The 23,143-nt window shown below is 44.4% G+C and overlaps 1 protein-coding gene across 2 annotated transcripts in view; it reads left to right on the plus strand.

Moving 5' to 3' along the window:
* Positions 1-15,364: 15,364 nt before the first annotated feature.
* The window catches only part of RHOJ (ras homolog family member J), a 63,636-nt gene continuing 55,857 nt past the window's right edge, over positions 15,365-23,143 (plus strand). The window contains exons 1-2 of one of the 2 annotated variants that reach the window (XM_010301481.2): positions 15,367-15,890; positions 16,029-16,250. In XM_010301481.2, coding sequence (XP_010299783.1) covers positions 16,073-16,250 — 178 coding nt within the window. In that variant the 5' untranslated portion in view covers positions 15,367-15,890; positions 16,029-16,072. Of the gene's footprint in view, positions 16,251-23,143 lie in introns of both variants that reach the window. The other variant, XM_075753366.1, reaches the window with a different exon arrangement.

Below are 23,143 nucleotides of genomic sequence, written 5' to 3' on the forward strand. Positions count from 1 at the left end.
TTTGTTACAATTATTCCCTTTCCATCAGTTCAGCTTCTTACACTCATCGTATTTTGATTAAGAATGTATTGGGAAAAAAGCGAATCCTCCAGAAATACTCGTCTCTGCTTTCATCTCAGCTAGATAATCTACAACAAAGGGAGCAACCATCTCCTCCCTTTGCTAGCATGGAAAAAACACAAAATGCATCTCTCACAGAGGGCTGTTAAACCCTCCTGGGTTTAGGCTACTGCTCTATTAAAAGTCTCTTAATGACCACTAGATGGGGAGAGAAACTTATTGTCCCTAAGTCCCCAGAAAACGTGTAAGCAGCGTGTGCATTCTTACTCCAAACCCACAGTTTTTAATCTAAACTTTTCCCTCCCTCAGCTGCAGATGAGTGGTGGGGGCCATGAACTAGATGTGACCAGAGACAAAGAAACCTTTCAATGTGATCTCCAAGTTTAATTTATGATCTGTAGCTTTTCTGAGCCCTGTTGCAATCCCTGAGATATCGGATCTTAAATTTGTTGATGGTGCAGGAGTGAGTTTAATATTATGCATAGGAAATGTTGGGCCAAAGTCATTTTTAGGGGTAAGTTCCTTGCAGAGAAATGTATTTGGCAGAGGGATTTGGGCTGTTGTTAGTTTCTCCGGTTATTAAATAGAAGGTACTTAAAGAAAGAATTGGGTTTGCAACTTGAGAGTCTCGGGAGAGAAGGATCAAATTCACAAAGTTTAAGAAAGATGAATGAAGAGACATAAGACATGAATTATCTCTCCAGTTATCTCAGAGATGCTAATGTTACCTATTTCCAAAGATTCATTCATGTCAGCTCTCACTAGATAAGTACTTACAGGGGTGTCTGGGGTCTTTGGAGGTGTGGATCTCCCTAAGGAGGTATCAGTCATTCTCCATGGGCAACACCACAGCCAGACCCCCAAGTCAGGTAATTTTATGAATTGCATCCCACTAGTTGTCGTGAATCTGGGCCTATGTGTCTACATGCTGCCATTGCAGAGTACTGTGGACCCTAGCAATGTTAGTTCCAGACAGCAATACAGGCAACATCAGGCTTCAAAATTTTCCAGTGAAGATAGGTAACACAAGCAGTGAGTTGATGGAGGTGCTCTGCACTGCGGTGGCTAGTCTTTACTCACATCCAGCTGGCTAGTTTAAAGCACGATTGGGTCTGTCTCTACCACTCTGCGTTGTGGACATGGCTGCAGCATAAACATGTCCTCAAAAACCTGAACTCCTGGTATTTACTTTAGAGACAGAACCAGAAGTTCTCCTTCTCACTTGCAGTCTTAGCTGAGAACTACAACAGCACCCACAAACAAGTGTGATTACTATAAAAACTGTATCAGCTTCTTAGTCACTTTTCAGTAACAAATACCTTGAAAGCACTTGGCTTCAGTTACTGCAAGTTTCTCACTTTGTGCCTGGTAGTAAACAACATCATCCTTCAAACAAGATGTGAAGGTTGCCATGGAGCTTCCAAATCTTTTTTTGTCCAGAAGTTAATGTTTCATCTATAACATTTTGATGAAGATATTCTGTGTGGTCTTTTTCCTCTACATTCCCTGATAGAGGGATCATTACCTATGACCAAATAAGAGATGCATTTGGCAGCTACTGCACTCATCTGCCAAGTTCAGTGTAATATATTTCCAAGAGGAACATCTGGCTCTGTAATTTTGTTCCGTGGCGATGCAGCTGTTGTCTACATGGCTGGCTACCCCTCTCTACTGGCAGCTGTGAAACTGCATCGGGGTATGCTTTGGACACAGATTGCTGCTTTATGATGTCTGGATGTTCTTTGTCCTTTCCTTCTTCCCAAACTTGCTTACATCTACAAATGATTTTGCTTTGCAAATGAGTGCAAGGTGCAGTCCCTCAAATTACACCTCACTGCAAATGGAAGCAACCAGGGAAGAATAGCAGCACGGGCCTATTTACCTGCTCACCAGAATCAGCAGCAGGCGTTAGTGAGCTGACAACCACCGTAAGACCACTTGCAGTCAACAGGCACACACAACATATATGCTGTCCCCATAGGGTGTGAGAGAGAAAGGAACTCCTGTCTCAACTGCAAGCCATTTTATGGAAGCTTCACTGAGATCTTAAGTGGATCTGAGACAGAAACTAATGAGTTTTCAAGAGAATTTAAATAGAAGATTTATCAGTTCAACACTAATAAAAATACAGGATGTGCAGATTTGGGGGCACCACCATTAAATCTGAGTAGGGGAAATGCAACACTAACAACTACACTGCTTCTTAAACATGCTGACCACTGGCGTGGTGTGTCACCTAACTGTCCAGTGCATCCAAAGCTTTTCAGAAACCATCAAGGTTTTATTCAAGACTCAGAAGATAAACAATGGCCTGCGACTAAAAGAATTAGAGGTTTTCATTTATGCTGGAGGAAATTCCTAGGCAGAAGAAACAAGGTGTGAGCCAAGAACAGGTGAAAATATGGGAAGTACGAAGGATACCTTAAAGCCACCTTCAGCAGGTGGGTGGGAGAAATGAGCCTTGCAAGGGATGCATGAAACAAATTGCTTAATGTTATACAATATCCACTGTTGGATGGAGGCTCGTACTGTAACAATGCTGAGCCACTAGACAGCACTGAATAATGCTTTCATGTTGAATAATGCCCCCTTCCACAACGAAGGGGAAATAGATGAGGGAGGTGTTTGCAAACTGGCCAACAACAAGAGAAAAGACAGAAGAGGCAGTAGATTACTGAAGAGTGAAGAATCAATATGGGGAGGATGGAGTCCTTGGTTATAGCAACCAGATCATGACCAGAATTTGGGGTAAAGTCAAGAGACTCCTTTTGAATGAAGAAGTATCTTCTGACAGAGCATTTCAAGTTTGTCAAGGAAAGGATGAAAGGATATCCCCTTGTCCAGATGGAGCATGGGTGAACACTGCCACCAAATTGCATTAGGATAAAGGACCCTGGGGCAAAAGACCACATGAAACCAAAAGTATAAGTCCACCAAAAAGAACAATACCCAAACTTGCATATACTGTGGTCATCATCACAGTGTCTGGCCAAAAGAACAGATAATTTGAGGTGTCCAAGCATTATTATGCACCAGTGTGCTCACAGCAGAAGTGGGCAGAGCAGGAGTAAAGGCATCATAGGAGTACTGAGAACAGTTTTTTGTGGAAACAGTGGAAAAACTCACTTCAGAAGATGAAAAAATTCTCCATCAGCTAACGAATGAAACATCCCTTCAGTTTAAGTTAGTTTACAGGTGACAAGGCAGTGTCCCCTCAGGAGCAGTGACATTAGGGGAGTTAAAAGTGTCCTATCTGCCTGCTCCTCAGAGGGTAGGAGGTTTGATAGACAACGATAACAGAGCTCAGTAGCTGAAGGTGACACAAATCCTGCTTTTAAATTGTAATGTTGCCACTTTAATTCTCCATGTTTTTTCCATCAAACAGTTGGAGCGTTCCCCAGGATTCAAACCGCAGTTGGCCTCTGACGCTCAGCATAACCTTTTGAGCAGATAAACCCACCATTTTCTGTCAGGTACAGCTGAATGTTTGTTACAGCTCCCTGGTGAGTTGCTATGAAAACTAGTGTCAAATTAATAAAAGCCTTAGCAAAAAATGTCAAAGGGTCAGACATTGCTCCATGTTTGGGGCTGCTAATTACAGAGCGGCAGGAGAGGCTGGGATATCACCTGCTGGCACTCTGCTCAATGGTACTCAAACCAAAAAATGCCTTCGCGGCTGGACACAGAGGTCAGCTGCCTGAAGAGGCAGAGAAGGCGAAGCAAATAGCTTGTTAGGGTTTGAAAGCCCAAGTTTTCCCCCTGCATCGTAAAAACAAAGCTGTTTGTATCCACAGTGGGAAACAACAGCTGTGAGCAGCTGCCTATTGCAAGAGGTAACTTTATGGTTATGTGAAGTTGCTTGTGCGATCAGATCCGTCTTGCTCAGATGTAAATGTAGTTTCTATGCTCTGGAAGACAGGAGAAGAGGTGGGATGTGGTTGTGCGCCTGAGCAATTCTCATAGCTATATTGTCATATCCTCTTGGGTTTCAAGCCTATGAATCTACTCTTCTCAAAACCCAAAATTTGCCAACCTGTTAGTTCCCAAACTGATTTATGTCGGCTAGGAGCCAAGGGACTTGCCAGCCAAGGAAATTCAGTCGCAGGGAAGTATCCAGACTTGGACTTTGCCCCACGGGGCAGAATGGCTGCAGCTGGCGTGAGCTGTGTGTTGCAGCAACTTCAAATCCAAATTCAAGCCCAGCCAACAGGGATGGTGTCAACGGGGACAGGCAACAACAGGAGGAAAGAGCTGAACTAAGGAAAGGCCCCTTTGTCATCCGATTTTCATTGCTTTTGTCTATACAGGTTTTGATACAGATGCATTCAGAGAAGGAATATACTTTTGCAAGTGACATTTCCAAGTAAACAACTCTGCTGTTATGGAGAGGCTCGGAGGAGTCCCAGCCTGACCCCACGGGTTGTCTGCCCTGCAGCTAAGCAGCACCTGGAGGACAGCTTTAGCACCTTACGCTCAGTCCTCCACAAATACTGCAGTGTGACGGACCCCACAGCAGGAAAATCCTCTAACAACTTGTCTGGCCCTGGTCTTGCATTCAGAGCAACCTGCTGTAGGCACAGCACATGAGTGGAAGGCATTTAACTTAGCAGGAGATAACCACTGATTTATGAGTCAAGGGCACGGGGTGCTATTTTTAGCAACACCACTACCTCATACATCAGCTGGACAACCCTTTCCCTTCTGGTTCTCCTACTGTCATTTGCACCTTTAGACTGCAAATGCCGTGAGGCTGGGGCTGCTGAGTTTCCCTGTATCTTTGTACAATGCTTAATGTAACAGGAGCATGTTTCCACTGCTGTCTTCAAAGTACTGCTGAATGTAAATCCTATGTGCCAGGACAAAGCAATTGGAGCAGGGGCCACAATAACAGGAGGGCAATTAAATTAAGATATTATGCAAACATTGAAAGAGAACACAAACCAGACCTTTTGCTGAGATAAAAAATGTTAGTTAACTTTTTCCTTGTTTCCACAAGCACGCACTCACCCCAGTTCCATCAAAAGCAGGGCGGGCAGTGACATGGTTGAGTGCTGAAAGGCTGTTGCTCTGCTATTCACGGCATGACAAGTTGCAGAAAGATCTGTCACATGAACCCACTCTTGTATGATTTCCCAGTGGACTGTTTTCCAATCCCCCTTACCTCAGTGCAAATTTGGAAAAGGAACGATAACTGAACCTCATCAAAAAAGCTGGGAAATCTCATGGGGACAGATTTTCTGAGGAGTTTGACAGCTCCTTCTCTGGGAAAAACCTATAAACTAAGTTTCTTTTTTTGTTGTTTCTTCTTCTTTTTTTTTTTTTTTCCCCCACCAATAATCAAAATATGGCCCAACATGGTCTAGATGAAATTGAAAGAGGTATTGAAATGTGTGGTGGCAATCATCTGAGCTGTACTTCCAATCTGGTAAAAAAATCAACAGTGCTCAGGCACCTAAGAAAGAGGAGAAATGTATATAAGCACCACGCCATTATTCAGATGTTTAGTGAATTACTTTAACTGGCAAATATTGTTTATATTATTTATCCAGTAACTAACACAGGAAAATTTATCTCAATGGCCATTTTGAAAGCGGATGGAGCTCTGAAGATAATCTACAGGAAGTATTAAAAATCACTGGAGCATTTCAAACAGTGTAATGGTAACAGGCTGAAATGAAGCATTTTATTCTTGATGTTCATATATCACCAAAGGAGAGAGCTTTCACCTGTGACAGAGGGAAAGGTGTGACATCTTCCAGGAGGACTCCAGTGCTTTCCCTTCTCAGATAGGGCTGAGACATGGCTGACAGACTGCAGAGAGGACAGGAAGGATCGAAATGCTTTTGGAAGCCATCAGATTTCTTTGCTGTTGTGTACCTAAAGAACACCTGCCACCTCGGGCTCTCAGCTCTGCTGATGATGGTGAAGAAGGCTGGTGGGCTCAGGACTGAACGTCGGAGCCTGGCTGTGCTTCACCATCATCATAAGCTCTGTGGCCAAGGCATTAAAGATGAATTGCTCTGGAGGGTATGATTACCAAGTGGTTCCTGCAGCAGTGTGCTCTCAGGCTGAGTGGAAAACGAAGTCAGTCTGTGACAAAAGGAAGGCTTCACAGCTGGGTCCCCTGACAAAAGCCAGTGCAACATATGGTCACAGGGCTCAGATGAGCACAGCGGGCCCAGGGCTTTGGGAAAAGCTTTTCCAAGAAAAAGTCCTACTGGGTGATGCCTACTGAGATCAGGCTGTTTCCAGATCGCCTGCATTAGTTACAGCACGTAAATTGGGGCTGTTCTGCTCCTGTCACTGATGAGCAAAGTCCATCAAAGAAGTCTGAAGTTTAAATTACAGATGCTTATCAGCTGCTTGCTGTTTTCAAGTTAGCTCCTTGAATGTTTTGCTTCATATGCTAAATAAACCCACTTGGTTTGAGATGTCTGTTCATCTCCATACTTTTTCGATCCCCTCTGGAGTGAGGACACAGAGGCCTCTGCCCAAAAGTCACTTCCACAGGCGAGGAGAAGAAGTTACGTGCTTGTCTGCATACCAGAAAATGTAGAGTTCATCCCAATGCAAGCCAAATAATCAGGTCTGATGCCTGCATGGTGCAAATCAGAGAGACAAGAAGGAGAACAGATACCCCTGATTGCCTCCTAGACATTTGCTGTAACAAAGAGCAACCTGTGTCTGACTATTACCAAATACGTCCTGAAGACAGCAAAGAAATTGTGTTGGAGTCAAGCTCAGACAATAATAGTTCACTGGGAACTGATCCCCATATTATTCACCGTAGTTGTAGTCTACGTCATATTTGTTTTGACAGAAACAATGATATTAATGAGATCCTAACGATAGAAAAGTCATGATTTCCTCTGTGACTAGAGGGTTCTGTACAAATCCTCGAAATACGCTGCAGTGCTGGTCCTCAGAGGTACATATGGGAAGAGGCATACAAAATACATATGCATGGCACTTCATTGTACATTGGGACAGAGGAAGAGGTCAAGCCGCACGGTGCATCTGACCACAGAATCAGAGTAGCTGAGGTTGGCAGGGACCTCTGGAGGTCATATTGTCCAACCCTCCTGCTCAAGCAGGGCCCCCTAGAGCTGGTTGTCCAGGACTATGTCCAGGACTTTTGAATACATCCACGGATGGACACTCCACAACCTCTCTGATGCATTACAGGACCTTTGACTCTGATGAAGTCGAACAAAACTGGAAATTCTTAGGAGTCAGCTTTGCCAGCTAAATCTCTTGAGATATCACTACTGCAAAGTACACTTTCACAAAGACACCACCATGGTCTCAAGTGCTTCTGAACTGAGGAAAACAGCACACAGGGAGTCTTGCCTTTTAATGGCAGACACTGAAAGTAAACCCAGACAGCTCTGAGATGGTGGCAAATGTGCAGCCAGGCTCATTTTACATAAATATGCCACTGTGGAAGAAGAGGGAGCAGGGAAATGGAGCCCTGACTCTTAAAAGCTTCATGGGGCTGCATCACTTGATTGCAGCACAGTGCAGAGCAGAGCACCATACTGCAGTATTTAACAGTCACAGTTTCCCATTTATACACTATGCCTAAGTCTCACAAATGACCACTGCTAAATAAGCAGATATTCCTACTGAGAGACGTCAGTGCCCTCTCAGAGGAAGAATGAGCCAGGCAGTGATGAGAAAGAGAAGGCAGAGACAGGTGAAAGACTTTCTGGATCAGCCTGAGACAGGAATGCCTACTATAGCAGGTCTGCAAAGCTGTGACTGCAGATTATGCCACACGCAAACCAAATACATTAGCACAGGTACATCAGCAGCTGTGTTACCTGCAGCAAAAGCTCTACTGAGCACTGCAAAGCCTGCATTGACCTCTTGGAAAGCACTGGGGTAAATGCTTCAAAGAGCACAGGAACAGATTTCCATGGCATGAGCTCAGAGAGTCTAGGCTGTGGCCCTGGAGCTAGGTGCAATTTGTAAACCCTTCACAGGGAGCTGAGGAGGGATGCAGGGCTGTGCTAGTGCTGTTGGGTCAGTAACATCAGCCTCCACGGTGGAGAGGGACTGAGCCACCAGGACCTGCTGAAGATGATGGCTTCTGTTTGTCCCCTCTGCAGGGAGTTCTGGAAAATCACTGCAGCCACTCCCTGGAGCTCTCATGTACCCTTCTCCCACAGCCCAAAGTACTTGATATGTCTGATGGCTTTTGGCCACAAGAAAATCATAGAATCATAGAATGGTTTGGGTTGGAAGGGACCTCAAAGATCATCTAGTTCCAACCCCCCCCTGCCATGGGCAGGGACACCCTCCACTAGACCAGGTTGCCCAAAGCCCCATCCAACCTGGCCTTGAACACTTCCAGGGATGGGGCACCCACAGATTCTCTAGGCAACCTGTTCCAGTGCCTCAGCACCCTCACAGTAAAGAATGTCTTCCTAACATCTAATCTAAACCTAGGCAAAATTTTGGCAAGCAGTTCATTGAGCAGAAAGATTACCAGCCACTGAGCTGAGTTATCAGCCCATCCACACACATGCTCTGACCCCTCTTTCCCCCACTGATGAGCTGGCAAGAAGTCCTTTGCATTTGTTGTGGCTGCAAAAATTACCTGTGAGTAGCAAATTAAGAGTCTGACTATTTTTCCACCTCTCCCCCATCTTCTTCCATTGCATGTTCAGGTACTTGGAGGTCCTAAGGCATTGACTTAATGCTCTAACCTTAGGCCTCATGCAATTTTGGGCATGCATTTCAGCAGCCTAGGTAGGGTGTCCACATTCCTCACTTGTTTGACCACCACACCCAGACACCTTTAAAGCAAGAGGATGATTTGGCAATGAAAAGAAAACCTCAAATTGCTACAAAAGGAGCAAAGTAACCTGCTGCTGCCAGCACTCTTCCCATAACTCTGTCACTGGTGGAAAGCCAAGCTGTCCCTATAGCAAGTTGAGGGAGTTCAGCCAGTAGAAAACCAACATGAAGGGGAAAAAAAAAGAGTTTCCTACGCATTTTCTCCTTTAACAAGCTCACTATGAGGTTAGACCGAACATTTCACACCACACCCTTCAAACAATGCAGGAGCTGGTCCCTGCCCTGAAGGTTAGCAGAATAAATAGACAGAAAAAAAGAAACATTCCTCATGCCTGTTTTACACATGAGATAAGGGCATTACGTAAAGATCTAGTCCACTTGTAGAAGTCTGAGCAGCAGGTTTGGAAAGAGGGTGCTCCTGGTTCTCATTGCAGTGCCTTTGCCTCAAGGCTTTGCTGAGAACAGTCTCAGTAAGGAGACACAGCAGAAAATCCACCCATCGTAATCTTGACATCCCTTTGCTTTCCACCTTGGTCCTCCTCCCATCTGCCTGCTCCTGGAATGTGGACACAGTGCCAGCCTTCTGCTTATTTTTGAGCAGAGGCAGAAAGATCACATGAAGCACAAAAACACATTCGCTCTCTGGAAGTAGCCTGCTCCCTTCTTTCCAAGAGAGTAAAACCTCTGCATAAATGTTTTATGAATCAGCTGCGTGTTCATTTCAACGATAAAGCCAGCTTGGCAATTTGGCCTGAAAAGGGGGAAGCTGAAAACCTACAGATTCCAACTGGCATGTTTTTAGACATGCACTTTTTTCCCCCTGTTGGAGACATTACATTTGGTCACATCTAACTCAGGGAATTTTCTCTGCTTTTAAAGAAATTGCAGATTATGTCCCAAGCATTACTCAGAGGTGAACAAAACAGATTTGTCCCTTTAATGACTTCACTGAGTGGATGCACGCACAGTGCTAATTGGTCACAATTTTGGTGCCTTCAGTGCAGCTTGATTTCCTGATTGCAGCCCTTTTACATTCCCAGCAGTCCACCATCTGCAGAGGCAAATGCCATTTCAAGATGCAGAGGAGGCATAGATGAGGTTCCCCCTTGGTTAACCTCCTGCTGTAGTGCTCATCCTAAAATAAATGTAATTTAGAAAAAAATTCTCTATGGAAAACATCATAGGTAGGGAGGAAGAAATTGCCTAAAGTGATATTTTTCCTGCTATGCTAATCCTGGGCTGAACACTCTCCTAAGTCCACTTCTCTCCACTGTCACAGGGAGAGGGGTAAACAGCTTTTGTCAGACAGCAGCTCTGGGGGAAAGAGGAGAGGAGAGGGGAGGGGAGGGGAGGGGAGGGGAGGAAAAAATTATAATGAGACAGCCACGCAAGAACAAAACCAGAAAGGAGAGAAGACAGAGGCAACGGCCAGCAATTTTCTGGAAGGAAACAAGAGAACCCTGATGCAAAGAGAGGGACACACCAGACTATGTGCCAGATGCACATATTCCACCATTCAGAGGCAACTTTCACACCTCCAGAGAAAACTCATCCTTAAAGTCCAAATACAAATACATATGAACAGAACAGCTGGAAATACAGACCCTGGACAAGTACCACCAGCTGTATGGACAGGTAAGTGACACAGCATTATCTACAGTCGGTGATGCAGAATGAACTGTAAGGTAGCAAGCTGATCACCATCTCTCCTAGTGGGAAATAGTCCTCCCCATTTACAAACACAAATACACCATATGCAGTTCTCATTATATAGCAGCTGTCTCAGGGAACAAGTGGGTGCAGGGACATGAATCATGCTTTGCTTGACCTCATCTCCCAAAAGTAATTTGTTTTATAAGCTCATCTTTCCAAAGGGAAACCCAATGACACTAATTATATTCATGGCAGCAGCACCAAACAGGGAACCCCCTGCCTCTGGCATGGACCACCATGGTGGTGGTGATGGTGGCAGTGTGATTGATGGTGTGTGATGGCTGTAGAGAGACTTGCTCTCACTCAACAAGCCTCAAAGCTGAACCTCAGTACCTGCCCTTCAGTAAGCCACCTCTAAAAAGGCTTCACACAGAGTACTTCCATCCCTCCTGTGGTCACAGTTAAGCTGTTATTTTTCCTCCTTCAGTTGCTGCTTCTGCTTTTCAATATATCAAATTCACTTGAGGTCTCAATGACCACTTCACTGGGGTGGGAGGCTGATGAATGGGGCTGCCAGCAAGGAAGGGGAAGAGAGCATGGAGGGAATAAGGATAAAGTGCCCTCATTTCAATTGTTCTTAGCACAATGTGGAGGCTCATACAGGCAACCCAAGAAGAAAGAAGAGTAACCCCAAGGCTCCTCTATCTAGGATGAGGGGTCCAGGAGGCTCCCCTGAGAATATGGTGACTGTAGGGATGTCTTCAAGCCTCAAATTCATTTTACTGCAAGGGTCTGTCTCTTACCATATCAGCCCAGGAAAGGTCCTGAATCTGATGGCCAGGGAAACCTGGTTTTGAACAGCACAGTGATAGGCTTATTATTGTTCTGCTATACTCATTCCAATATAGATACAACCCCTACCCTAAAAAACTCTGACAATCTAAACAGAGTAGACAAAGGATAAGAAAAAATGTGAGAAAATTTGCCTGAAGTCAATTTACAGTTCAGTAGCAGTGCCAGAAACCTCATTCCCACATCAATGCTGGTAGATGGAAGGAGGGAGGCTGGACAAGGCTGTTTCTAGCAGTGAGAGGTAGGGAGAAATGTTTCACAGTAGTGCACTCACCTTGAAAATCTCCCACCCCCTGGAGCTGCCTCTTATGGGTGACAATGTAGAGACAGATCTGCTCGGTTTAGGTCAATGGATGATGAAGGAGAGGGTTTAGGAGGAAAAAGCCTAAGGAAAGGTGAGGTCCCTATTAAATCCAGGCAGTCAGGTCTGGTGAGGAAAACAGTTAATGAGGAATATTCCTCTGACTTTCAAGTTTTAAGTTCATATGGTTGCACAAAGGAGGACCACTGCATTTCAGGACACACTGGGGAAAAACATGGGAGTGGCAGGGTTGGCCAGGGGAAGAAGAACAAGTTGCCCAGAGAGGTGGTAGATGGCCCATCCCTGGAAACATTCAAGGTCAGGTTGGACAGGACTCTGAGCAACTTCATCTAATTCAAGATGTCCCTGCTCATTGCAGGGAGGTTGGACTAGGTGACCTTTAAAGGTCCCTTCTAACCCAAACCATTCTATTATTCTTCGAAGAGAGCAGGGAGAGCACAATGCAGCCTCATAGCCTTTTTTCCCCTCTGCAAGCCTGCAGAGAAATATAGAATAGAGTTAATTGGCAAACTCATTGCTTATTGCAGAGCTAATTAACAAATTTGCAAGTCCTTCATCTCCTACAGATCTTCTCACCAAAATTTCTTGCACTCGCCTTGAACTTGTTAATCCCCAAGGAAGCAGCTCTAGGGACTGCCCTGTCAGACCTGTGCTGATGAAGAGGAAGCTGATGCTTCCACACAGATGTGTGGGAGTTGGACATACTCTGCAGTCCCAGGCATAGATCTGCTACCAGTTAATTTGTTAATTAACAAAAGGTCAGAGGCACTTCATCTGGAGCAGAGCTCTTTGTTTGAGAAATTTTGCTAGTACGTGCCTCAGGTGACATCTTCACAGTGCTAATAACACCTGCCCTTATCTATTATCGTCTCTTTTAGCCTCCCTTCTTGCCATGGTGGTCTTGACTAGAAGCTTGAGAAAAAGTATGAAACAAACTGGGTTGGATACCAGAGAACTACATCCATGTAAACAAACTTTCCAAGCATTCAGACTAGTTGGGTTCACTTTTTTTACTTCAGCTACATCTTTCCAAACTTCATGGCTTGGAACCAGCCTGCTCTTATTGGATTTGTGAGATGGAAAATGCTGAGATCTTGTGATCAAATCTGACCATTTCTAACCTGATCATTGAAAGATCAGAAAAGCCTTGAATCCAGATTAAATCACCAGACCTTGCGAGTTTTGCTAATCATTACCAATAACCCTGTGATTGCCACGCTGGGGCTCGTAGGCAGCTCCGTTGTGCAGAAGCAGTTTAAGGGGACCTGAAACTTGTACAGCAACTGCAGAAGGGTCAGCTTAACCTCAAGCATTGCCACTTGCAATTTGCAGGTTAAGAAATCTTCTGTAAAACATAACAAGATTGTCTCAAACTTTGCTAGACGACAGGACTGGCTGTTAATTCACACAGCAGATTCAGGGCCAGCTTTGCAAGTAAAAGGTACAACCTCAGAGTAGCAGAAGAATTGATGTTGTCTCAGTCTCCTGAGAGAAAAGTGTAAACCAATGTGATTATACTTTATTGCAATTAAACCAGCTCTTAAGATGTTTTGGTCCAGCTAATCTGAATGATGCCAAACCAAGTTAAAATAATAAGATTAAAGAAAACATGGGTTTAGTCCAGATATAGGTCTTATTTTATAGGTCTTTATCTTAAAGCCTTTAGAGAAACAGCAAGGGAATTTCATTGTTCAACCTCTTGCAAAAAAAAAAAAATTGAGGTGGACACAGGCCTGCTGAGTCTTGCCCAGCTTTATGATCAAAGCAACATGGCTCTGCTAAACATGGAGGAATGACCCATGGGGATTTTGTTGTAAGCCTAAATCTGGCCTAACTATCATTAAGGCTTGCCTTAAATATGGTACGTCTGATGTTAAAAAGCTTGCAGATAGATTATGCCTGTGTAAAATGGAAAGTGGGATAGCTGTTGCTTTTGTCTGACAGATGCAATGGGGAACTGAGCAATGAATTATTGGACTTTTTCGCTTCCTCAGGCTCTGCAGTTACCTTGCAACAGCATGCACTTACTCATGTATTTGGCAACAAGTTCACTAGGTTGGTAAGGAAAGGCATAGGGGGTATCAGTGCACCTGCTCACCTTTGTAATAACCAAACAGAAGCACAAGCTTGGAGTTCACCCCAAATGCAACAAGAAAAGAGCTTAAAGAACAAAACCCTGTAACACTTGATGCCTCCCAGGATGACCCAGCTGTGCTGCTGATGGTCAAGATGATCAGCAGAGTAAATGCTTGGAGAATGGTGGTTTAAGTGCCTGGAGTTTGCAAGTTTTGTTGGATAAACCTCAGCTTTGGGCTATAGTTTAGAATCTAAGAGGATGCCACCTGAACTCCTAACTGGGGAAACCCTTCAGTGATGCCCTGCGACAGCAGGTGTGATGCTGGGCCTAACACTGCCTACTACTGTTGTCAACGGGGAGGAGGACATGAAGAAGATGAAGAACATGGGGCATGGTGCACAAATTACTGAATAACCGAGACTTGTGATAAGAGATAGCAAACGGGGGCTCTCCAGGTAAACAGAAAAACCTTGTTCAACCTTGTTCACATGTTTTATCCATTTACCACTGCTTGGGGAAGGTGTTGAGAGCTGATCCAGATCACTAAAGACTCTGACAGACATGGGGCTTAGCCTGTGGAGAGACAGGGGAGACTGTGAATGGGTCTTCTGAGCCCCTTCACTGCAAACATCAAAGGATATGCAGTTTGGAGCTAGGGAGGTTCATTACTAAGGTTGGTCTTGTCTTTACTCATGCAGCTTGGGGCTAAGACAGTTCCTTTTTAAGGTTGTGTTGGTCTTTACACTGCCAGGCATGCATCGCTCCATGCTTGTGTCCGCTTTTGGGCATTTCTTTCTAGCCAGGCATGAGCAAGGTGGGGGAAGCATTTAGCACCAGTGTGCTTCCCCAGTTGTTTCCCCCTTTCAAAGCCTTAGAGTCTTGTGGAAGGGAAACACAGCCAGCAGGATGTGCTGAGCTGCTGTACTGGGGTTTATGGTAATGTCTGGCCCATTTCTGCTGGAAATTGCAAAATCTTTCCTGTGGAAGGAGCAGGGAGTTTGGCCCTTCACGTGCATATAGACTGTTACATATTTAAATGGAGAGAAGACTTAGGAGGCATGTGAAACATCGGAACAAAAAAGACAAGGGGGCAGGAATCATACAGTTCAAAACTGTTTTTCCACAGACTGCTATGCAGTGTTTTGGTTTGGTTTTTAATTTTTTAATTCTTGTAACTCTTAATTCCACTTTTTTTCTCTCTGTCTGTGTTTACATATTTACACTAGGAGGGAAATATCCCTCTTTTTCTTTTTTTTTTGGATGGATGAGGGGAAACACAAGAGAAACTTTCAGAGTGCCTGAATTGAAAAATTATTTATTCTTTCTAACAAAGTTCTTTAAAGTGCTATAGACACAGAAAGTTGACATTAAACTCTACCAACCCATTACAGCTCCCATCTGCCTTTCCACCTCCCCCCCCCCTTGCCCTCCCAAATGGAAGAAAATACCTATCCCGAGATCAGAGAGCTCGCGCCTGTGAACACCAGACAACCCTGAGACACGGGCACAGCTCGCAGCCTCCCCGTATCCCACCCGGCCGTGTAGGTCCAACACCCGCATCTTTCACAGCCTCTCCGAAATCCTCTTCGCCGGTCTCGGTGCCGGCAGCCCGGAGAGCAGCTCGAGCGCGGGATGGAGCAGGAAGCCTAAAAACTTCGGTCTGCAGAGAGACCTCTAGTGTTTTTCTTTCTCCATGTCCTGGCAGAGTTCCTCCAAAGTACAAATACACACAGAGCTCCCATTGTTTGCAGCCCTTCACAAGCCCACTGATCCTAATATGGAATTCAGCAGGAAACCCATGATTTCCTGACACACAGCAAGCTGGAGAAAGAAAGGAAAAACTCCATTAAAAACCTCCAGGCTCTCCTCCATGTTAGAAATGAAATGGAAAATGGAGTGGATTTAACAGGAATCCCTGATTCCTGCAGCCAAGCTGGAGGAAGGGAGACGCGAATCAAAGCCACAGGCTGCTGATATTTTTTAAGTCGCAATAAATACTGAGAACTCCGGGGCAGGATGAGGAATTCCTGACTCGGACGAACAAGAAAGGACAGATTGCTTTTTTATGATATTCCTCTCTGTATATTTAATTTATTCACCTCGATGATTCCCTTGACTGATCTGGTAATTGTTAGAAGCGGCTGTGACAGCCTGGAAACATTAATATGATTTCCTGAGTTTGAGATTTGCTCCCCCCCCCCCCCAAACTCAGGAAAAGTCAATACAATCGCACTTCATTTTTCCTTCATGTGCACTTGGAAGTCCTGGGAGCAGCAAGAGCAGCGGCAGCGGCGGCAGCAGCAAGAATGAACTGCAAGGAAGAAGATGACAACTGCACTGATGGGAGCAGCAATAACACGAAGAAGATGTTAAAATGCGTGGTGGTTGGGGACGGTGCAGTTGGGAAAACCTGTTTGCTGATGAGTTATGCCAACGATGCCTTCCCAGAGGAGTATGTGCCCACTGTGTTTGACCACTATGCAGGTAAGAAAGTGCTTTAAAAGAAATTTAATTGAGAGCTGCAGGAGGGCCAGGTGGGAGGTAGAGGAAGATCAAGGAGAGGAGAAGACGGTTCAAAGGGGATGCATGGGTTACTTTTGTCCGGGAATGTTATTCGGGCCTGGATGATAGCCAGGCAGCTTAGATGGCAGCTCATACAATTGGGACAGTGCAGGATTTATTCAGAGAATTTATTTGTTTGCTTCCAATTTTTATTTTGTTCTTGGCAAATAAGCAGCATTAGGGATGCAATTAAATCCCCTGGATTTTTGGGACAGCAAATATAATTCAGCCTCCATTGATTTATATTCTTGCTTTGTTTTTGAAATTCTGAAGTTCTGAACTTTGCAGGCTGCAGTTAAGATGAAGGCTATATATATGTATATATACACACATAAAAATATATGCTATCAGTGATCTTGTGCCTCATGGCAAATGATGCATAAATTATAATATTTATATCCTATTTAAGGAGTAATCTTTGAGAAAACCAGCATAGTCTCTTTCAGTGCTGTCAGAATAGAACTTTCCTTTCAGAGACATTTGTTACTCCATCTATAAATACATTTTATTACTATAAGTTGATGGTAGGGAAAGCAGAAGTGGTGATTGGTTTGAGTACTTTATAGTGAGGGAACCTGTAGTTTAAGAAAAAAATATGAACATAATCAAGGTCATCAATGATGTTCACTGCATCGCTGTGCAAAACAGACCCACAGCTTAAGTACAATATTTGCAGGCCTCTTTCTGCAGCAACTACTTACTTTACCCAGCTGGGTCCAAAGTTATCATGCAGATGGTGTGATAGGCTAAAACTGTTGCTCAAACTTCTGCTTAAATTTTCCTATCTCAAATTCTGCTGTTTTTCTTCTCTCACTGCTCCTTTGGCTTATGGTTGTTGTTGTTTATGAGATCCCTGAAAAACAGATTCTAGAAGCACTGCAAAACTCATTGCTTATCTTCCAGCAGCAGTTGGAGTTTCCCTCATTCTCTCCCCACCTCCTTAAAAACTGAATTTTCATGGTGTGGCTTATCATAGATTTGGTATTCTGTAATGGGAAAATCTCTGTTTTCATTCTGGCTTCGTGTCAGGTTTAGCAGATGAACTGGCCAAACAAGAAAGCTGTGTAATTGCAGAATCTGATCCATGGAAATGTGAAGACCTTTTCCTCCACAAGAGAGGGCAGCATCACTTCTAATGCAAGCAACACTCTCTTTCCTCCACCCTTCCCACCAGATAGATTAAATGACCATTTTAGAAAAAAACCTTTACCCAGAAAAGATATAAGAATATAGCATGGTGGAAATAAGTACTTCCATGAGCCAAAACCCCTAAGGAAGCCTGGCTGCATGAATTGATGTCTTAGATTGCAACAGCACCCACTTTCCCATGATAAGCTGAGATCTACTTGTCCCTTACAGCCTCGGTCCCTGTCATTACGCCGGTCCCAGCACCCACTGCCCTTCTCTCTCTCCCATGCCCTGCGAATACCTCTGCGTATGGAAAAACCCGTACAATAGCCGGTACCAGATCATGTGTGGATCGTCCTGTGGGCTGCATGGTTTTGGTGTGAGCGTGGGGGCACACGTGTGTGCATGGGGGCTGTGCACACACATAGGTGCCGATGCCAGCCAGGCAGGCTGGCACTTGGTGGGGGCACTATGCCCAGTTTCTCTTCCCTACCCAGCCGCAGGTGGCTCGCAGGGACTTGCTTTGATTTCCTTTCCTCTCTGTCAGAAGTGGTAGAAATTGCCAGTGGGCTCAAAAGTTACTGAGGGAGAGGAGGGCTGAGAGAAGGATGGGAAGATGAAGAGTGGTCTTGTGTAATCCTTATTTCCTTAGGGTGCCAGGTAGAAGCAGTATGCATTCACTTTCAAATCAAGCTACATTTTCAGAGTTTGAAGATTTAGACCTCTGAAACACCTCCAGCTATTCTTATTTGTCTTCTTAACTATCATAGCACATAAATATAAACTAAGAATGTTTTCAATGAGAAAGTCCAGAAAGATAAGGGAAAAAATAGCTCTGTATATTAACGTGCTATTCTGAGACAAGCCCTGTCCAGCGGCAATGGTCAAAACTAGCACTGATCAAAAATGGAATTCCAGTTTTTTGAGAAATCTCACCATTTATAAAACCTATTTCACTACAAAACTGCAAGCAGGAATGAGCAGTGAAAATGACTTCTGGAGCAGACTGCTGGAAAAAACCCAGTCATATAACATAAAAATATTACATGGCATAAAGTATAACATAAACCTATTTAAAACACTGTAGGGATTGTGAGAGAAAAGAGCTCACTTGGGACAACCTTGCCCCTGGGTTCAGAGCCTTTATCACATTCTGTGACAACAGCCCCTTCCACATCTGTGTGGCAGCCCATGGCCAAGAGGAGAGGTGACACGGTGGTACCACGGGCACGGTGGTACCACAGGCATGGTGGTACCACAGGCACCATGGCACACAGGGAGGCTTTGCACGCAGACAGATCCTGCAGGATGGTTGAGGCTCTGGAAAATCGCATTTGATTTTACCCCAGGGAAATAATTTATCTGCCCCTGCCCTTGCTCTGCCAAAACCAACTGTTTCAACTTTCCCAAACAAGCTGAAACCATTTGATTCAGTTCTCCTGTGCTCAAAATTAATGCTTAAAAAATTAATGCTCAAAAGCAATTAATTGCTGCAGATTTTTGCAAAGCTGCACTTTCCATCGAAAGTTTTTCACCCAGGCATTATGACCAGCAGTGATGTGTTAGCAAGAGCTTCCTCTTGCCTCACCAGGTCACAACCTGGTTGTGAGTCCCAGGGTATTTACCAATTTCCTTCTTTCTAATGGAAGAAGTAGGGAGCAGGGGAAGCATTAAAAATCGAGAATTCCAGAGGTGATCTCAGAGCAGTTTCTCACTGTCATGGCTCCAGCAACTCGGGGGAGGCAGTGATACTATCCAGCCCAGCATTGGGAAAAGCTCCAGATGCACCACTGCTGTGGCCAATGTGTTAACCATTCACGGCCCCACGCCACCAGCTATGTTTCCTTGCCCTGCTGCATTGCGACTAAAAGTTCCTTCCCTGGGCAGGTTTTCATGGCACAGGTGAAGCAGGTGAACTTACCAACAAGGGTGGCCCAGAGGAAGAAACCAGCATTTCAAAGGCCTGAGCTCCAACAGTATTAATTCTGTACAGTACTTATTCAGCGCCTTTCACATGAAAGGGCTTGAAACCACTTTGTAATATTTGGGTTCAACCTGCCTCTAAGAAAATCAAAGGCAGGACATGGACTTCACCCTGGGAAGGAACAGGCTTTCTGCAGATATCTCACACAGCATTTACAACTGAGGTACGGCAAAGCCCTGAACAAAAGGTTATTGGTGTTTCATCATGTGTACAGCTGCACTGTACAGGAGTCCAAACCAGTTATTAGCTCCACACTAGTAATATTCTGCCACAGATTTCACCCACAGTCCACAAAAATGAATTTGTTCAGGGCCTGTTGCCGGAGTTGGGATGTGAAGGATGTAGAGTAGGGTCAGTGGCAACGCCAGACAGATGGGGAAGGCAAATTTGGTATTTGGATATGAAATTTGGGTTCTTTTGTTGGATGTGTGGAAGTTTATGAGTAGTTATTTCTCAAGGCATTTTGAAGAGGTTTTGCTGGAGGTCAGAGCCCTGAGTAGGTTTCCATACCTTTGGTGAAATTCCAAGCCCCACACTGAAAGGGTTTAGCCACGAGGTAAATGGCTATTTCTAGGGCAGGCGAACCAAAGTGCTATCCCAGTGACAAACAGGATATTACTGGCAATAACTGTAACAATAGGGACTGTTTGGATAGTGAGTAGATGTTTTAACATGCTGGTTCCATTCCGTCTTTTGAACATCAAATGCTGATTTTCCGTGAGCAAAGGTCTCTCAGCCTGGGTGACTTGTATTGTGTCTAACTATGTGAGGTTATAAATGTTTAATTACGGCTGAGGTTGCACCAACAAAAAAAATTCCATTCAGCTACTAGTGGAGTTGGTTTAATAGTACCAAAATTAACTGGTTTGCTTTGTGAAAGCATGTTGTTTGCTACTTAGGCAATCACTGAGCATCCCGTTTGATACTCATGAGCCCTAAAATATCAGCAATTTTTAGCATGAAATTTATTCACCCTAAAATTTATATTCAGGCTTCCTAGAGAGGTGGTCGATGCCCCAAGCCTGTCAGTGTTTGAGAGATATTCAGACAACGCCCTTAATAACAGGCTTTAACTTTTGGTCAGCCCTGAAGTGGTCAAGCAGTTGGACTAGGTGATCACTGTAGGTCCCTTCCAATTGGAACTATTCTATTCTGTTCTGTTCTGTTCTGTCCTATTCTCTTCTAAAAGTGTATTTGGTTTTCTATGTAAAAAAACCTCAGTGACTGAGGAGTAGTACCAATGCCATGCAACTAACTTAGCCCACTGTGCAGACAAAAGTGAATGGACTCATTAGATGGTTGAAGTCTAAGGAGAAGAGGATGATAAGTCTTAAATTGTCTAGTTTAGGCATGACACATAGGTGAATGTCATACCAATAGCTTTAGGAGTCAAAGTTGCATCTTCTTTGGTAAACAAGAGAGAGGTCAGCCCCTCCAAAAGAGAACTGCAAAGCATCTGCACTAAAGACATGAAGTAGATGGTGTAAATATGTCCCTCCCTCCCCTCATGTGTCTGCACAAACTGGTGAACATTTATAAATAGTGAATCCATTTGAAAAAAATTAGCAGTGGCATGTGATCAGCTAATGAATAGCATACAGAATAGTTCAGCCATGACTGAAGCTCTGTAAATTAAAAGCAATATAGAAGACAACTGCCATTAATTACTGTTAGGAGACACATTTTTTGTTCTTTAGTGATGATTCAATCTAATCTGTCTGACTTTGCACTGAAGTGGGCTGGAGCGCTAACTGGTCTCGCAGAGCAGTGATCCCAACCTTGCTGGCCAGGCAAGCCATGCGGGAAGGGAGCCATGCTCTGGCATTTTTATTAGCATAGGAGCAGTAGTACTGCTCTTGCCCGGAGCAGTCAGCTTGTACCTGTGAAAATCCATAAATCTATTATATCCTGCCCTGTACTGATTCAAATCCCTGTTCCTCACGTCCTCCCATGAAAGAGAGCGGTTGGAAGTGGGCTGTCACGGATCATGGGACTACCCATGGCTGGTCACTCTCAGTCCTGGGGCAGTCAGGAGCACCCAGGGAGACTGGGACCACCCTGACACCATCGACGGGCCATGCATCAAGCAGCTTCGCCTTGCAGCCTCTCCCCATGGGGAAGGAACCACCAGCCAAGATATGGCAGAAACCAGATGGGAGCCATAACATCCCAAATTTCTCCAGCTACAGGCATAAGAGACCATCTGTACACATTTTTGATGTGCTAGTTATTTTTAATTGATTGCTAACGCACACTGGTTTCAACCCGTCTCTGCTTGCTACGGTGTATGAGCAATGAGTTAAACCCCGTGCCATCACTTTTTTTCCCTGTTGAAACTTTATTAGACAGGAAGAGGCTGCCCAAGGAGATATGCAATTTCTGCATGGGTGCTGCCGTGGGAGTCTTCACATTACCACATTCTTGAGACAGTTGTCTCCTATAAGCAGTCTTGGTAGCACATTAGAGAAACCCTTCATGCGATGTTTGGGGTCATTAAACTGAAAGAGCTATAAATAGCACTGAAAGAGAACTGTGATGTTTATTTGCATGGATGTTTGCAGTGGGGTTTTTTTTCCTTTTAATGTTCATCCAATTTTGATCATACAGATTTGAACTTTATACTTAAGACAAGAAAGCACTGACTCTTTTAAGATCTGGCTCTTTAGACCAGCAGCCACAGAACAGATATGTTTATTTTGCTCTCAGGAGCTGAAAGGACTTCTCTGCCAATCTTCCCTGATATCACCCAGAATAAACCAGGGATCTCAATGAAATGTTCAATGCACAACACAACTGGTTTCTGTTGTGCAGTTCACCAGGTTTTCCTGTCTGGCACCAGCAGTGCAATTCAAAGGATTTCATGGCTGGCTTTTTTGAAGGTAAATTTTACAGAACCACTAATTCTTAGGCTCCCCACAGAAGGTTTAATTCGGTGTCCTGTGTCACATAAGCCAGAGGAGATCTAGTGATCCTCAAGATTTTTCACATCCAGGAAGCCTAGACAGTCTTTATACCGAAAAGATGCTTTTTGCCTGAATCACCATGGTTGTTCCACATTCATATGAAACAGGCACCATATACACCCCCAAGTATCTTAAGACCTTCTCCTTCTGAAGGTGTTTTACGGTATGCAAAGACTTGAGATAACTATCGCTCATATCTCTCTTCCTCACACACATCCCTGTATTGTCCTGCAGGTGCACAGTCCACTTGAAGTCCATGGAGGGGTGTGTGCATGCTTTGTAATCCTATTTACTCAGGGCAGATGGTTTCTGCAGCAGTGCTCTGAGCGCTGTGGTGACAAAGTCCCTGTTGTCCCCTGGCACTACTGAAATGCAGCTGTGGCTGGGGAGGAGCCTGCAGCACCTAAGCTGCTTCCTACCTTTGCTTCTGGCTCTGTTATACAGCTTCTCTTTGTACTGTTGCCATTCCTGGTTTGATTTTACACCGACAAAAGCTTTATGCTATAAAGAGACACAAAAGACCTCTGCCCCAATCCCTCCCATACCCACCAGCATCTTGCTGATCACCCAGGACTCAACTGACAGCCCAGAAGCTGTTGCAGCCCGATGCAGAGAACTGTTTTCTTCATCCAATATCAGCAGTCAATGGATGTCCTTGTGCGTCAAGCACAGCAGGGGACAACACTGCACCATGAATAACATTTACAGTCTAAAAACTAGTTTAGAGAATAAGCAAACTA

The sequence above is a fragment of the Balearica regulorum genome, chromosome 5, assembly GCF_011004875.1.
Source record: "Balearica regulorum gibbericeps isolate bBalReg1 chromosome 5, bBalReg1.pri, whole genome shotgun sequence".
Classification (NCBI taxonomy): Eukaryota; Metazoa; Chordata; class Aves; order Gruiformes; family Gruidae; genus Balearica; species Balearica regulorum.